Source organism: Neolamprologus brichardi, chromosome 7 (genome assembly GCF_056152115.1).
Source record: "Neolamprologus brichardi isolate AB-2024 chromosome 7, ASM5615211v1, whole genome shotgun sequence".
Classification (NCBI taxonomy): Eukaryota; Metazoa; Chordata; class Actinopteri; order Cichliformes; family Cichlidae; genus Neolamprologus; species Neolamprologus brichardi.
Window position 1 is genome coordinate 66,441,996 of NC_142110.1, and position 17,746 is coordinate 66,459,741.

Consider the following 17,746-nt stretch of genomic DNA (forward strand, 5'->3'; position numbering starts at 1 on the left):
TAGACTCTTCTGTCAGAGCCAGACTGACAATCAGACAGCTACTGTCACGATGTGGGGAAATCATATGACAGGTGAGGGTAAATGTAGCCAATACTGAGCACGCTGATTCAGTCAGATGGATGCTGGTTCCCCTTAATGCCATGATGGTCAACATTTTCAGCCATAACGTCTATCACTCAAGGGTTTTACCCCCCCCCTTAAAAGCTCTAGTTGTTGACATATTTAAAGCTACAGTATAATGTCAGCTCAGTCAGGACCACTGTAGTCAGAAGAATTTATATCTAGAGTTGTGAAACCTTCTCGTCCTTTCACACATTAATCACAACAGATGACAATAATTAAGATGCAGCATTAAAAGGAGGAAGTGGGAGGTGGGTTGCAGAGTGGCTTGCAGCAACTTAAATAAAAATATGATAGTATATGATATATGAGAATTGGCAATTGGATGTGTAGAAGAATATCAACTGATCTGCAGGAATTACAGCTGAGCTTAACTTTGTCGCCTGGCTGAACTGATGCTATGCTCGACTTAGAGCATGCTTAGCCGTTTGTGCTGCGATGCATTTTCGAGTGGAAGGATTATTTCTAGAGGGACTCAGTCAGACGTGACAGAATCAATTAGGGAATAGGGAATATCTAGGCAACCACACTGATCTCAAGCGGGGATTAGCACTACCTTTGAGAAGGCACCGATACGTGTGTTGTTAAGTTTGTTGTGTTTTCCGTTTGACGTGCAGTTACTACTTGCAGTCCTTACCAAAATGAAATTAGCTGAATACAAAGCTAAGCACGAGCTAGTTTAACTTGTGATAGAAGGTATGACAGCCTGAAAGTAGCAGCTACAGCTAGCTAAAAGTTTTTTTGGTCGATAAGGTCCGCCAGTGATATTCGATATTTGAAATGGTTGTTTGTGGGAAAGCTAACATAACGTGGACAAAGCCAGCAAAGGGTCACCATGCCAGCAGCTTTTCTTTGTATGATTGCAATAGCTTTTGATTACACTGGCCAAGATACCAGTCAGAGGTCCCATGGCAACCTATGGTCACTAGTGACTGCTTAGTGAGTTGTTACTGTAGGTTGTTGGCTGTTACTGGGTGAGAGCCTTCAGTTTTCAGGCCCCTCTTCTGTGGAACAAGCTTCCAGTTTGGATTCAGGAGACAGACACTATCTTTTAAGATTAGGCTTCAAACTTTCCTTTTTGCTAAAGCATATAGTTAGGGCTGGACCAGGTGACCCTGAATCCTCCCTTAGTTATGCTGCAATAGACGTAGGCTGCCGGGGGATTCCCATGATGCATTGAGTTTTTCCTTTCCAGTCACCTTTCTCACTCACTATGTATTAACAGACCTCTCTGCATTGAATCATATCTGTTATTAACCTCTGTCTCTCTTCCACAGCATGTCTTTATCCTGTCTTCCTTCTCTCACCAGCAGATGGCCCCGCCCCTCCCTGAGCCTGGTTCTGCCGGAGGTTTCTTCCTGTTAAAAGGGAGTTTTTCCTTCCCACTGTCGCCAAAGTGCTGCTCATAGGGGGTCATATGATTGTTGGGTTTTTCTCTGTATCTATGAAGCGCCTTGAGGCGACTTTTGTTGTGATTTGGCGCTATATAAATAAAATTGAATTGAACTGAATTGAATTAAGTGCTTGCAAAGATAGTGCTCCAAAAAAACCTTCTTGTAATTGCTTTGGTTGCCAACACTTCTGCGACTTATCTGTTAGCGACCAAAGCAATCGTAAAGAGGTTTTGGATTTAGCACCGTATTCTGCCAACAACGTGCAGCAAATGGTCGGGGAAAACACATCCAGCCATTTAAGCTTGTGTGACCAGCTGCTGCTGTTGTTGGTTCATTAAACTGCAAAGAGAGTGCAGTGCAATACTTTAAAATCCAACAAAACAACACCAAGGTGATGCGATTCGGCCATGACCACTACTGGCGATCTTTGGGCTCTGCCATTGTGGAATCCGCCCACACCTCCTTCAACGGTGTCCTTGAACTGGAGTTGGAGGATGAAGGAGAAATAAATGAAATGGTAACCGTGCACTTTTAGCGATGTAAACAAGGGTTTTGCCAAATGATATTCAAACACACACTTCCCATCCATGATATTGCTCAGCTAGCTACTACAAGCCACGAGCCAACAAAGATAAGCATGGCTTCATATCACATTTGACTTCATTTTTGTGTATGCCTCAGGGTGCGGGATGAGTTATCGCAAATATTTAAACACTTTACTGCAAGATAGTACAGGGATTCGATATATGAATACTTTAAAATGCAGGTAAAGGGAAACGTTTAAAAAACATATTTTTTCCTGTGTCTTTAATGCTAAATATTATTGTTGTTGCACTCTGCCTCTGTTTTAGGAACGCCACTTATGTCTCACGTTCTTCTGGGGGGCATCACAGAAGGTGTCTCAACACTCACCGTAATCATCGATTTGTCATCTTCTGAAGGAGCACCATTTTAATTAACATTCTAATTTGATGGGCGGAGGAGAGAAAGAAACACAGAGGCTGAGAAACACTGTTGATGAGTCCAGATAAACTGCAAAAGATCAGAATCAGGATGTAAACAAACCGATTCAGAGTCAACACACATACACAAAAAAAAGAAAAAGGAAAAACGAGGAGAAAACTGCTCGAGAGAGAGTAAGGAGGAGACGGTGATCACCTTCACTCGTCCTTCTCGGGGAGTGAGGGAAAGAGGAAGTGGAGAGGAGAGTAGATGAGGTAGAGGGGAAGAGAGATAGAGAGTGAGAAGAGACTACCCAAAAAGTGTTTGAAAAGCCGTGGGTGGCGCGCCTTATCGCCCCAGTTCTCCTGGAGAGATTATTGGGGGATTAGTGCGAACGCTTGTTTCTAAAACATGATGAAAAGACGTTCGGCGCGTGATAACGCTTTGAACTCCCCTACTCTACTCCTTCTAGGATCGTGCCTTGGGGCTGCCTTTCCACGAAAGACAAGATTGGGGTGGGGTGAGCTGTTGGATGCTGTTGAAGGGGGGGGGGGGGGGGGGGGGAACAATAGGAACGATGTAAGCGGAGTTTTTCCTGTGGTGCCGACTTCTTCTAGGACATCTGTCCTTTTGGAAGATGCAACAGATGCAGCAAACTCTGCTCGCTCTTTAGCATCATCGCTTCATCCTTCATTTGAGCTAAAATTTCACAAGTCCTACAACTTCTATCCAATCGCACACAACCGCACTATCAGTTAATTAAAGCAGGATCCAATCAGAAGAAGCGGAGATATAATATCAGATCTGTTATGTGCGATCCAATCAGAAAAAAGCAGCAGTGGCGTGCTCGCTCCTGGGTTGCCATGGGAGGCTCGCCGAGGAGGACCTGGTTGTTCACTCAACCAAAAACTGTGAGGAATCAGCAGCCAGCTGATCAGTTGATCAGTAAACATTATTATACCCTGTTCTAAAGTCCAACAGCCATATCAGCCAGAATATATTTAAATAGATAAATGGTTTTACGCCTCTTTCTCAAGAGATGCAAATGGCAGAATTTCCATATGACACAGGCCAGTTAACACGCTGCTAATCTAATGAAGGAGATCTGTTGGAGGGAGAACGAGAACTGGATCTCATCTGCCTCTCTCCCTCGCTCTCTCTGCCCCACCCTGATTTCTCAGAACTCACACCCATGCATAAAACAACACACAGCTAATATCTCTGATGTTTCTGTACGTGTTTCTGCACATCCAAACAGTGTTGTTGAGTCACTGGGTAGACCTGGTATTGAAATCTTGGCTTATGGGCCCAAGTTAGTTGAGAAAGAGTGAAGAAGGCCAATACTGCAAGGGGTGGGGCTGAGAATGGGTCGTGCCAATCTTACCAAGAAATTAGGGATGCACCAATACCACTTTTTTGGAAACGAGTACGAGTACTTGCATTTCAGTACTCACCGATACCGAGTACTTAATAAAAACATGATTTAAATTTGCAGGTAACAGCTTTAGTCCTATAATTTAACAAAAACAACAACAACAAGGGACTAGTTTGGAATTAAGAACATTTATTTAAAATGAAAAGCATGTTGTATGCAACATATTACAGAATAATTATAAAAAACAAAATTTAATTTTAAATTTGTTCGTCTGTTTCTCTGTTTAGACGTCTCACTAGCACAGTCACAGCTGGGATGACATCAGAGGCTAGTGCGTCGTAGCTGCTCACTTTTTTAGTTAGTTCCTCAAAGGGGGCGAGGATGGCAACAGTCGCCTCCATAAGAGCCCGTTGGTGAGCGGTGAGATAGTCAGGGAGTTCAGGTGATTAACCCCTTACATGCCGGTCAAACACAGACAGGTCTCAGCCCGTGGTATCGGTCCTCGGTATCGGGGGACTTTTAACGAGTACGAGTACTTTAGAAAATGTGGTATCGAGGCCGATACCCGATAACAGTATCGGTATCGGTGCATCCCTACAAGAAATGAAGTGAAAGCATGTCCACATGCCAGTACAGTGCAGTGGGGAGGGTTGTGTCAGGAAACGCCTCGATATCTGAGCCAAACGAAAGGCAGACCAGCCAAAAGAAGAAGAAAGAGTACCTTCCTCAGGGCTGATTCAATAAGGTGTTGCACCAGAGCAAACTGGGTTTGTTATTTGAGGGAGGTTAATTGAGAAAGAGTGAAGAAGGCCAATGCTGCAAGGGGTGGGGCTGAGAATGGGCCGTGCCAATCTTACCAAGAAATGAAGTGAAAGCATGTGCAAATGCCAGTACAGTGCAGTGGGGAGGGTTGTGTCAGGAAACGCCTCGATATCTGAGCCAAACAAAAGGCAGACCAGCCAAAAGAAGAAGAAAGAGTACCTTCCTCAGGTCTGATTCAATAAGGTGTTGCACCAGAGCAAACTGGGTTTGAAAATGTCAGTATTTACAAAGAGAGCGTGGTGAGCAGACGCAGTTGCAATATGAGTTTCTTTCTCACACACAAAATATGAGGAAAAGTATATTTAATCTTACAAACTGACTTACTAATGTTTGCGACACACAACTTCCATGAACTGCGCAGAAAAGAAAAGCATGTCCTATTTTTTAGTTACTTATTTCTGTATTTGATACTGAAACAAACTGACTGCCCCTGCGTTTAGGAAACAGCACGACATTTGTAAATTGCCTTGAAGAGGGGAACTCACAAACGTCATTTTGACCCGTTTATTTAATCCGGAAGAATGAAAAGTGAAAGTTTTACTTTTGTTTGGTATTTTCTCATAAAAGTATTATTTTATTCTTATACAGAATCAAATCAAAATCAAATCAATTTATTTATACAGCACTTTTCACAGGATAAAAACCACAAAGTGCTTCACAGTAATATAAAACAGAAATACATAAAATACATTAATAATAAAACACAGCACAAATCTAATTAAAAGCCAATCTAAATAAATAGATAAATCTTAAGCTACTTTTTAAAAGAATAAATACAATCAAGGCAACGTAATTCCACAGCCTGGGGGCCACCGCTCTAAAAGATCTATCTCCTCTGGTCTTAAAACGAGTTCGTGGGACTACCAACAGCCTTTGATTAGAAGATCTCAGGCTGCGAGAGGGAGCGTTTGGTTCTAAAAGATCAGAAATGTAAGAAGCCACCAGGACGCATTAGAGAATGGAGGAATTGTGGAAAACTTTGGTCCCTTTCTATTATCTGGGAATAAATGACACCGAAAGTCAAAGGCCTACTGTAAGAATAAGACAACACAATATTAAACAGTTTTCCAATTTTATGTTAATCACTTTTTTTGGTGGGGGGTGGGGGGGGGGGGGGGAGGCTAGTTAGAAGTTCAAACAATATCCAATAAACCTGTGACACATCCAATGTGATCTCCGTTATTGATGAAGCGTCCTTGTTTGCTTTATAACAAAAATAATTCATCTATAGCAACAGCGATGATAACGTGACGATTAGTTGAAGCTAACGAGGAAATACTTCAAAAGCTGACGTTTGAGATGATTTGGAGGTGGATTAGTGCACATGACACGGGGAACTAGTTTATCTTGGAAGGAAGCTTTAACATCAAACACTGAAGTGATGTGAGTGGTATACAGTGCAACCACATAACCTTTATGAGGGAACGCACTATTTAAAGAACAATATTTGTCTTTCAAAACTGACATTAGGCTCTCAAAATACTCAAAATATCTCAAAACACTGATATATATCCTGCTAGAGATTCCAACTGTTTTACATAGATTTGACAGAGACATCCTAACAACTTAGCTGTAGGCTAACCCGGATTCCTTATTAGTTAGTATGCACTTTCAGACCCAAACTCACATCTAAAACCCTGATGTTGGCCAGCAGATCGGGGTGAAAAGATACATTTAAATGATAAAAGTAGGGATGCAACGATACCAATTTTTTCAAACCGATACGATACCGATACTAGGATCTGAGTACTTGCCGATACAGAGTACAAAAAACGATACTTCTACCACACACACACACAAATACAATGAATTGGAAGACAGGTTTTATTTTATTCTCTGCCGATAAAAAATAAAATCTTAATAAAAATGACCACAAAAAAATTTCAAGTGAAAAATAAGCACTTCTGTTAAATTATTGCAGAGTCTCCACATTGTAATTTTACAAAATATCACTGAACTATTGGCACTGTCTCGAGCTTTCAGAATAATAAATAAACACTTCTGTTTGGAATAAAATAAATACAAATTAGGTTTGTGAATAAAATAAACTTTTAAATTATTGCAGAGTGTCCATATTGTAAACAAACAAACAAAATAATTATTATTAAATAAATAATAAAATATAAAAAATTATAAAATAAATAATAAATAAAATAATAATTGGCCCCCTAGTGGCCAATCTAAAAATCTACAACAGAAATGACAAGCCACCCTCTGATTAATGAAATAAGTTAGTATCGGTTCATGGTATCGGTTAACACATTTTACAGTATTGGCCCCGATACCCGATACCAGTATCGGTATCGGTGCATCCCTAGATAAAAGCCATGAAAACTGTGCATTTTTTAATTCATAAATTCAAATAAAAGTATGTGAAATGAGTTTATCCTTAGCATTGAAAGTGTTTTAGGCTCACACTTTGGCAGAGCAGAAGAAGATGAGCAGATTTCTCCTCTCCAACAGACTAAGGAGGATAGCCCTGACCCCTGCTGACCCAGGAGGGAGGGAGGCGGGGAAGGATTGAGGGTTGGATAGAGGGCGGGGGTGGAGGGGGGAATGGAGTGACAGGGGGAGAAACACAGGAGGAATGTGAGATTACGGCCACTATCTCCAGCAGATACCGAAGGTCCGTCTCCTCACTCCTTTAGTCCACAGATAGGAAGGGGGGAGAGGGGAGGAGGGGGGACAGAAAATGAGGAAGATGAGGGAGAAAATGAGTTTTTAAGAGTCGGGACGAGATGCTTTCCATATGAATGCCAAGACCTCAGAAGAACAGAAAAAGACTATACAGTTTAGAGGAGGAATAGGACAGTATGGGCAGCGGAAGGGGAGGGGAGGAACAAAAGGTGATGGGTGAGCGTGTATGTGTGTGTATGTGAGAGTGTTAGAGCGCGCGCACACACACAAACATCTATCTGTACGCTCAGAACCACACTGATAATAAACGAAATCTTAGAAATGAGAGCCTATCAAGCGGGAATCAATCACTGGGGTTTGTTGTCCAGGAGGATGGCGCCATGTGGAGATAAAAGACAGGCGGACGTCTGGGGAGGGCAGGGAGGAGAGGAGGAGAAGAGGGGAGAGGATGGAAGAGGATAGGACTCTGATGGAGAAAGGCCAGGATGTGTGGTATAAACTCCATCTAAATTTGAACGGGAGTCTTTTTGTGGACTGATGAGAAACTGGTTTGGATGCAGATGCGCCCAAAATGGGCTAATGTGACGCCTTTAAAAGCTGAGACAAAAACTGAAGATCGAGCCACAAAAATCAATCAATCAGTACAAGAATTTTGGGCAGGGAATGGCTGTGTGTGAACAACCCCGTGTGTGTGTGAGGCTTAGTGTTCGTATGAGAGTGCGTTCCATGCCAGGAAGCCTCTCCCAGCATCAGTATCATATGATTAAGATGGACTTGCGCATGATGCACAAACCCATCCTCTGATAGGGCTCCATCCGGTCCCACACACTGTTCCCAAGGAACTCACACACACACAAATACATTGCACACATGGCTGTTTTCATTTCCAACCACTGTCTCACACATGATAAGATTTGTACTCATTGTCTGCAACCATCTGACCTCTGACCTGACCAGTCAGGTTTCTCTTTAGTGTTTCACTTCACCCTGGTTTGCCCTCAGCTCTGTGTTACAGTGCAGAGGTGGTATAGGTGCTGAAACTCTAACTTTAAACTTTAAATCCAATAATCACTTAGGCTTTGATGGTTTCAGAGTTCTATAACAACATATTGCAACCAAAAGAAAATTAGATTTGAGCTTTGGCTGAGAAATAATGTTTATTTATTTGGACAACTCAACTTTTAAAAAGAAAGATTTATTACAGCAGCTGAATACAGTTTGATGCCCAAGCTGGTTGCAGTTTAAATAAGCCGCCAAAGTGGGAAGGTGTGAACACGACATGAGGAAAGGGAAGCCTGACTGATGTAGCTTGCAGGCTTGGCTCCATTATTAACATTGCTACACTGCAGAAAACCTAACGAGCCTGTAAAACATCAACTCTGCTGCATGACATCAGCAAAAGTAGCACTGAAAGAGAATAAGGCTACGCTGCTTGCTGCCACCACAGATGTCCCGGGACCAGCAACACAAACACAAACTAGTTGACTAAGACTCCTTCTCTCACCCCAACCAATCACAGCAGAAGGCCCCGCCCCTCCTTGAGCCTGGTTCTGCCGGAGGTTTTCTTCCTGTTAAAAGGGAGTTTTTCCTTCCCACTGTCGCCAAAGTGCTTGCTCATAGGGGTCATATGATTGTTGGGTTTTTCTCTGTATCTATGAAGCGCCTTGAGGCTACTTTTGTTGTGATTTGGCGCTATATAAATAAAATTGAATTGAATTTAATTGAATTAAGACTGCTTTCACTGAGGTTAACTATATGAGGACAGCCCACATTAATCGTAGTTATGTGTTACTGTAGCCACAATAAAGAGCCTTCAGGAACCCTGAGAAGCTCAGGACTGGACGAGGACGTTTTTCATTTATCTCACTGGGCAAAAATCCTTTACATTAACCTAGTAGCTGACAGCGTATCAGGTCTTCACACTACTGGATAAAATACTCCAATACTGGATCTGCTCCTGCTTAACCTGCCTGATGATCTCCTACTTCAGTGTCCAACGATGATAAAAACAAAGCTCCATGTAATAAACTAGGTGGTAGGCTGTGGTAGCAACCATCTGAGAAATTCAACCTGCTTAATGTGAGTTCTCACATCAACTTGAAAGTTGCTTTAGAGCCACAAAAATACAATATTCATTATTTTAGCAGGAAAAGATAGTCTGGTAGATTTATTGCATCCAAATCCAAACATAACAAAGTCATAAAGAATATCACGTCTAGCGTTTAAACTTTTAAATGATCAATCCTCTGTTGGTCTCTGAGCCGTCCATGCTACAGTTTACTCGTGCTTTCATGTTGCAGAGACGGCAGTTAAGCCAACACTTTGCTAAGCAGTGCAAACGCAGTAAAATATATTTAAATCTTAAACAGCTCCATGCTGGAAATTCAGCACAGTGCCAGAGAACTTTAAGCAGTGGTAACCACGCTGGACGAGCTCTTACCTCGGTCTCCTGCTCATCTGTGCTGCTCTGTGATTGGACGATTCCTGGGTAGGGGCCCCATACTGTGTCTGGAGAGAGGTCTCTTACTGTCACCACACTGCTGTCGCCACCTTCATCACTTAGCTCCAGGTCATCTGGGAAGCAGGTGGGAAACAGAGGAGAAAATAACATTAAATAAGCCCAGAGCGGTTTAAATATTCATGTGCCGAAGAGATCGTGAAGAGGTCTCTTCATCGGGAGCACGATGTAAAAACCTTGAACTCACCATTCATCAGAAAAGCTTTGAGGGTCAGTGCCACAGTGCAGGCCGTATGGGTGGCTCAAAAGACAAAAAACTCAATCAGCATGTGGCTTGAACTTGACCTGAACCCTCAGAGGAGCTCAGCCCAAACAGAAAATACTGTCAGCAGCTCAACAGCAGGGGGAGTTTGATACAAGCACGGCGCTTTCTGTCCTGGCCGGTTCAAACAGGGGAAACTTCTTGTGTACTTCCTCAAAGTGAAAAGATAAGTGCAGAAGGATGGCAGTGACAGCTGTGGTCTGAGCCCGCTGCAGCCCAGATAGAGGCAGATAGCCGGCAGGCATGGAGGACTGAACCATCTATTTAAAAACTTAGAGACAGCTCGGACTGTGAGAGTCTCTCGTTTAGAGGAGTCTCTGCACATCTGAGGATAAATGAAGAAGACTGCAAGTGAGTGCTGTAACGGGAACTCTGACTGGATGGGATTAACAGCAGCTGCTGCAGTTACACAAGCAGCCCTGGGGTCTGCTTGTTGAGGAGTTCTCTTGTTATAACCGTCCACCTACTGATCAAAATACATACAAAATCTGCCTGCCCTCCTCTCCAGCTCCCCCTCAGCTCAACCAAGAGCTGTTTGGGGGGGGGGGGGGGTCGGTCGGTCTAAAGTGGCGGGCCTGATAAGAGTGTTTGTCTAACACTCTCCATGTCAAAACACTCATCTATCTTCTCTGTATCTATCCCCACCAGAGAACAACGGACAGACGCTGATAAAATGGCTTTCCCACAGCCGGTTGGGGGTGGGTGAGTGGGTGAAGGAGGTGATGGTGGTGGGTTTGGGGTTATGGAGGGGGAGGAAAAAAAGCAGGAAGAAGTGCGGTTTGGAGAAAGAAAAAAAAAGTAGACGTTAATTCAATGAAATGAGTGCTTACAAGCCGAGGAGCGGTTGGAGATATTGTTTTTGCTGTCAAAGAGAGTTTTGTGGCAACGGCGCACAGGAAGTGGTGTTTTTCTCTTAACTCAGAGCTCAGAGTTGCAATTAGACTCAGCCCAGTATGACGAATAACACACAGGTGCTATACTGAGAACATTCAATGGTAACTGATGGTATCAGTTTTATCAACCTCAGGTTGCGCACTCAGAAAACACGCCGCAACCAGCCGTGCTTTCTCGTTCTTCTGCCCCTGTGAACAGAAGAGTGTGATACTGATGCCTGATGCCAGACGCAACAGGAGCTGGCCCGACCTGCTGTGCTCGGGTCAGGTTGGGCTGAATTTTTTATTGTGTGACTCGGGTTCTTTTTTTAATCTCTTAACATCCACCAGGTTACCAGTGACCTGCTTAGGTTCAGATTCAGGGTTAGATTCACACCTACCCCTTTATATAGAATTTGTTCATATTTTGGCATCCAGACAACATTCTGGAAAAAAAAAACGCATATTCAACATGTGACTAAACTGCAGCTTAACTCTAGTTCTAACTGATTGGTAAATGGTAAACGGCCTGTATTTGTATAGCGCCTTTCTAGTCCCTAAGGACCCCAAAGCGCTTTACACATCCAGTCATCCACCCATTCACACACTGGTGATGGCAGCTACATTGTAGCCACAGCCACCCTGGGGCGCACTGACAGAGGCGAGGCTGCCGGACACTGGCGCCACCGGGCCCTCTGACCACCACCAGTAGGCAACGGGTGAAGTGTCTTGAAGGACACAACGACCGAGACTGTCCAAGCCGGGGCTCGAACCGGCAACCTTCCGATTACAAGGCGAACTCCCAACTCTTGAGCCACGATTCACTGCGAGTTAAATAGTGCTTAAAATTTGGGCTACATGCACCAAACCCTGGTTCAGGGCATTGTTGGAGGCAGAGTGGGTGAAAGTCAGGAGGGGACTTTCACAAATATCCCATAGTGCGGCTGCAGATCAAATTTAAGGACAAAATGGTTAAACAAGTAAAGGCTGCAGTTAGCCGATGCCTAACAATCTGCCCCGTAATTCTGGGGACAGATTGGCTGAAGTTTAATAACCTTTAGAGCAGTGCGTAGGGATGTGCTCACGACCTTTAGTGGCGTGTAGTGCCAAGGGTTGTTTGATGCTGTCTCTGGGGACAAGGAGACGGCAGGGACTTCTTGTAAGCCCCTTCTGGCTCCAGTGGTTCACTCCACAGGAGACCCCACTAGAGCGGGATGACACCCTAGGAAGAGGAACACACCCAGTTGTTGATGCCTGAAAGCCGCCAGGAAATTATTTTCCAGGCGGCTCATTACAACCCCATGGTAGGGCTTGTGGGACACGAAAACCTCCCGATTTTATGGAGTGTCAGCTGGTTAACCAGTCGCTGATTCCAAAAAAGCTTTTGCGCCCATTACATTAATGAAGGTCCCGTTTGAGCGCATTGGCATGGACCTCATTGGGCCACTTGGATTGAGTACACTTGGATTGTATTAGTTCTGGTGGATAATGCAACACAATATCCCGAAGCAATGCCGCTGCATATCATTTCTGCAAAGAGTGTGGCGTAGGCAGTATTTCTGGTCAAAAAGAAATACTGACTGACCAGGCCACATAGTTTATGTCTCACACACTAAAAAGAGCTGTACAAATTACTGGGCATTAACTCTGTTTGGACCAGCGTCTACCATCCTCAGACTGACGGGCTGGTGGAGCGGATGAATCAGACTTTAAAGTCCATGATTCAGAAGTTCATTCATGTGGATGAACTCAACTGGGATTGCTGGTTAGACCCTCTGTTGTTTGCAGTGTGGGAGGTGCCCCAGGCCACTTTCCAGCACCTCAGTTGTTGCATCCACAACCTGCAAATGCTGCTGCCCACTTGGATGATATTATCATCGACACTAACACTTGGGCGGAGCATATGCAGCAGGTGGCCGTGGTCCTGGAGTCCCTGAGGTAGGCTGGGCTCACGACCAACCCAAAGAAGTGTGCAGTTGGACAGAGGAAGGTACAATATTTGGGGTACCACTTGGGAGGTAGGCAGGTGCACCCACAGGTTGGGAAAACAACAGCCATCATTTCTTTCCCACACCCCAATACAAAAGGGGAAGTGGTGGGTGTGGCTGATTACTACCGCTGGTTCGTGCCTGGTTTTGCAGAGCTGACCAGCGCCTTGAGTGATCTCAGCTGAAAGGGTACCCCAGATTGGGTCCAGTGGACAGAACAGTGCCAGGTGATGTGAAGTAGGATCTCTGTGGGGAGCTGCTGCGCCACACACCTAACTTTTCCCTCCGTTTTATCCTGCAGACGGATGCCTCGAACAAAGGGCTTGGGGCGGTTTTGTCCCAGCAGTTAAGGGGGCTGACCGCCCTGGAGAAGTTAAGGGGGCTGACCGCCCTGGAGAAGGAGTGTCTGGCCATCAATTCGGCGGTTGACTCTCTTCGCTATTACCTCTTGGGCTTGGCCGCATGGCTCTCCAGCCTCAGGTGGGCGGTGGAGGTATGTGGCAGAGGTGTGGTCTGCAGGTCCACTGCAGAGGAGGGGTGGTGCAGCGGGCTTGAGGGGGAGGCTGTCATTGCAGCTGGAAGCAATTCAGTAATTACACTCTTCTATTTCAGTGATGCTGGAGGAAGGGAGGACAGGTGGAGACAGCTGGAAAGCTGTCAGGACGATGGACTTAGTGACTGAGAAAAGCACATTTAAATAAAAACACTGTCACAAGCACGCTGGGTGTCTTGAGTCTTTACTGGGGTCACACACATATATCTTGAAGAGTCTGAAGCTACAAAGTATAGCTGGTCTGGACTTGAGACACAAGACAGGTGTCAGAGTCTCTTTGGACATGAGATTTCCCGTTTTGAAATCTGATGCTGAACCAAAAATGAGTCCTCAGTCTGTCCTGGCAGCAGAGTCTGAAGTCCAGTAATCTCCTATCACGCAGTGGGGCCTCAGTTTGGCCACTTTGACCTCTTCCTTATCTCACCACTCCATCAATGTCCAGCCACTCTTTGAGCCATTGGCCAATCCCAACCACATGGAACGCTTATCAGGCTGACCAGCTCTGCTGACCCTAATTGTGAAACGTCATGAGCATTTGACCTTAGTAAGCCAATGCAGATATTAACTTCTAAACAAGGCCAACACAAGCATCACGTTGTCAGGTACTCAGCCTCAACATGTTCCAACATTTCCTTTCATGTTAGCTTTGGATGTTGTGACGGGGTCGAGGTTAAACTAACTGTCTAAATGGTTTATAGGATCTGCATGATTGATGTGCAGAGATAAATCAAAGCCTCACAAGTAGCAGACAAAAAAGGGCAAAAAGTCCCAATAAATATGACACTTTTTCTTACGCTTTGGCTTACTGTGAAGTCACGTTGATTACACAATTAGGGGACCCCGCTGGCATGTTCATTGTTAAATTATGTGATTCTGCCTGCCACCGGGTGCATGCTCTTCAAAGAAAATGAAAGCTCAGTTACACAACCAAAAGAGGAAGAGGGTGAGACTTTAGTTTTCTGCAGCAGCTGTCAGTAGGTACCCCCGGGTAACTGAAAGAGTGGATGGTGGAGAAAATGGAGAAGCTGTGGAAACAGCAAAAGAAAAGGAGCATTGTTTTAAAGATCTAAAGGAGTGAGAGCTGGGGTCTACTGAGCCAACAGCAAGCTAGCCAACTGTTGTTCTGTTTGCTATCAAACATTAAGATCAATGACATCATGGCATGATCAGGAATGGTGGACAAAGGTGAGGCTTACATAAGATAAAAAGGAAAAAAACAGAACTTACTCCTCTCACAAAAAGTGCAGTATGGCCAAGTAGGAAAAAGGGAGGCAGAACTCAACATGCCAAGCTCACCAAACCTGCAGAGCTTATCGCCAAATGGAGGTTAATATAGCGGACTGGGAGTTTGTTCACAGGAAGGATAGCTCGCTGGTCAGTCAGTAAAAAGTGTTATTTATTCAATTCTTGGAAAATGTGGGTGTGTACCCTTATATGTGCATGGACATGCATGGACATGGATGGACATGGATGGACATGCTTTTATGTGCATGGACATGCATGGACATGCTTTTATGTGCATGGACATGCATGAGCCCATGCTACTGCCAAAAATAAACCTCAGTTCTATATGAAATAGTGGAAAGAAATCTGTGTTTGACCTTTTTAAATAAGAGTGAGGGTGTATTGATTGTGGCTGGCGTAAATCTTTGCCTTTGCATAGTTCTCCTGTTTGTTACATTTTCATCTAACCTCACAGCATTTTGCTGTTTAATTGCAGCAAAAGGTGCAAAGGGCTTGTTGGTCCATTACTGGCACATGCTAGCTGTAGTAGCACATTAAATCTTACCAGGCAGTGGTAATTACAGCTCTTTAAAATTGATGTAAAAGATTTCCCACTGGGTATCTTTCACAGGTAAAAGCCTCGATTCTGTGTTTTTACCAATATACAAGTTTACATTAATGGAAACCAAGTGAATGTAACTTGTTAACTATAGTTAGCATCAGTGATGATTCTGTTTAAAAAAACACTGCCTTTTCATTTGAGAGAAAGTCCTATCGGTTCGCTCCACTAATGAGTGCTTCTCACTAATCCCAACAGGTTAGCTGTCTTCACTGGGGTAACATGAGGCCTCCTACAATCCTAATCCCTGTTAATTACACTTCCTGCCCACCACAGACCTGCATAATAACCCACCGCTCCTTATCAATATGGCGGCACTGGCTGCTATTACACTTTCTGCTCCGCATGATACTACCCCACATTGTAGTCCACACATCCGCGCATGCACACACACACTTATTTTGTTGGATGACCTATTCCAAAAAAAACACAGCCCTGGATGGGCTCGTTATCAATATCAACCAGCTTCTCAGTATCCATGCTGCCCCACTCATTTAGCTCTGACACACACATACGCTCGCTTTTTCTTCCACACATACACACAGGTACACACATCCAGCATGCGCACACCAATACAGCCCCTGTCACCAGCTACCCACACAAAGGCTTATCAATACGGACGCTTCAGCAACCACTGGGGCGTCCAGACCTCTTTGACGAGCCAACACAATAAAACAATCAGTCCGTCATTAATGAAACGACTAACGCAATTAACCGATGAGTGAGGGGAGGGAGAGGACGCGCAGAATAATTGTGAGACAGCGAGCCGAGCTGAAGGTGGCAGGCAGCCGTTAGAAGAGAGCAGGACAGTTTTGATTATGTCGTTACAGGATTTATGGATCAGTGCTGCTTTTCTTGTCGTCCCGACAGTTTAATCAGCGTGTTGTCGATGGAAATTACACAAATCTGCGTTATTACAGTTTACAGATTTGCTAATGAGTTTGATATTGATGTATGTACAATATAAAGATGATTAAAACCATAAAACACGGCACCATCTATTGTTGACTTCATTGATGTTCTGATTGAAAGGTGAAAAAGCCTGTTGGTCAATAAATGAGAGGATTCCCCGCATCCTCATCACTCTCACAGAAGGCATGTATGTGTTAATAAGACAGAAGCATTCAAAGATTTCAGTCCCGGGCCATGTATATCACATATCGTTAAAGATTTAGCGGTGATTAATTTGGGAGTGGTGGAAGGTTTATGGCTGCCTTGATGAAGTTATTGGTTGGACATGCTTTAGTCCGCAAAGGTCAGTGAACGTAACACTGACTCATGGCTTTATATTGAGTTCCTCTTTCATGTTTTAAAGAGATAAAGCTTAAAACGGTGCCACATACCTCACAAACACTAAACATTTGAAGGAAAAAAACCCAAACAAATCTGAAGTGACTGTGAATCCATCAAGTCTTTAATGTTGCTCGTTCATTTTATTACTTTTTTTTCTAAGATTCATTTGCTGGGAAAAAAGTATGAGGAACAAACGTGTTCTTCTATGCTCAGCTGGTTAGATTAATTGTTGATACATCTTCAGGTATATTCAGCTTGGAAGGAAAATTAATTAAACCTGCAGGTGGGCTGTTATCTTAAATGATATGTCATATTATTATTAAATGCTTACTTAGTGGAAACTGTCCACAACTTTGGGAAGGATCCAAAACAGTACTCTCACCCAGAGATGGGGAAGCAGATTTTGCTGGCTCCAAGGCATCAGAGTTTAATAAGATACTTCAGAAGTTTGTTTCCAGTCCGTTCATTTCTTTCCTGTTTTGGAAACAATAACTTGAGGGGTGGCTTTTAGTTGTCTTGGAGGCCCAAACTGAAGAAATGCTGGTTTCACAATGAGTTTTTATACCATTGAATCTTTACAATGTCACCGACAGGGGGGTGTCCTTATATGGTAATAGCTATGGCTGTTTAAATTCTCCGATGATGAGGGGGAGCCAATCAGAAGAAAGTGTTCTTAAATGGCTAAGAGCTAAAACAGGTTTTTTGGGACAGCAGACAGAGTGAGGGGCTGAATTGGCCCTAGGATAATACAAAGAGGAATCATTTTGAACTGTTAATCATGCTAAGCTACCAAGGAAAAAAATGACAGTGCTAGAAATTATATAAGGTCTAATTTAAAATGATCTGCTTCATTTTGATACACATGGATCAGCCTTAACATTATGACCACCTGTCTAATACCAACCAATCCTGAACTGTCTTTGTTCCATTTCGTGCGTGTACACCTGCAACAATGCTTAGTTAGGTGATACATGTCAGAAGGTTGGCTAAAGCACCACAGGACCCGCTTGCCTTTTTCCCATAGTTGAGCCTGATGCCAGGTGTTCCCCAGTCAAAGGAAATGGGATTCATCAGACCAGGCCACCTGTGATGCTCCCGTGCCCACTGTTGGTACAGGGGATGGGCAC

General features: G+C 43.9%; 1 protein-coding gene across 1 annotated transcript in view; it reads right to left on the reverse strand.

The window, feature by feature from the left end:
* The window catches only part of zfpm1 (zinc finger protein, FOG family member 1), a 123,845-nt gene that overhangs the window by 23,488 nt on the left and 82,611 nt on the right, over positions 1 to 17,746 (reverse strand). The window contains exon 4 of the mRNA XM_087844181.1: positions 9,731 to 9,864. Within this exon, the coding sequence (XP_087700307.1) occupies positions 9,731 to 9,864 (134 nt within the window). The remainder of the gene's footprint in view (positions 1 to 9,730; positions 9,865 to 17,746) is intronic.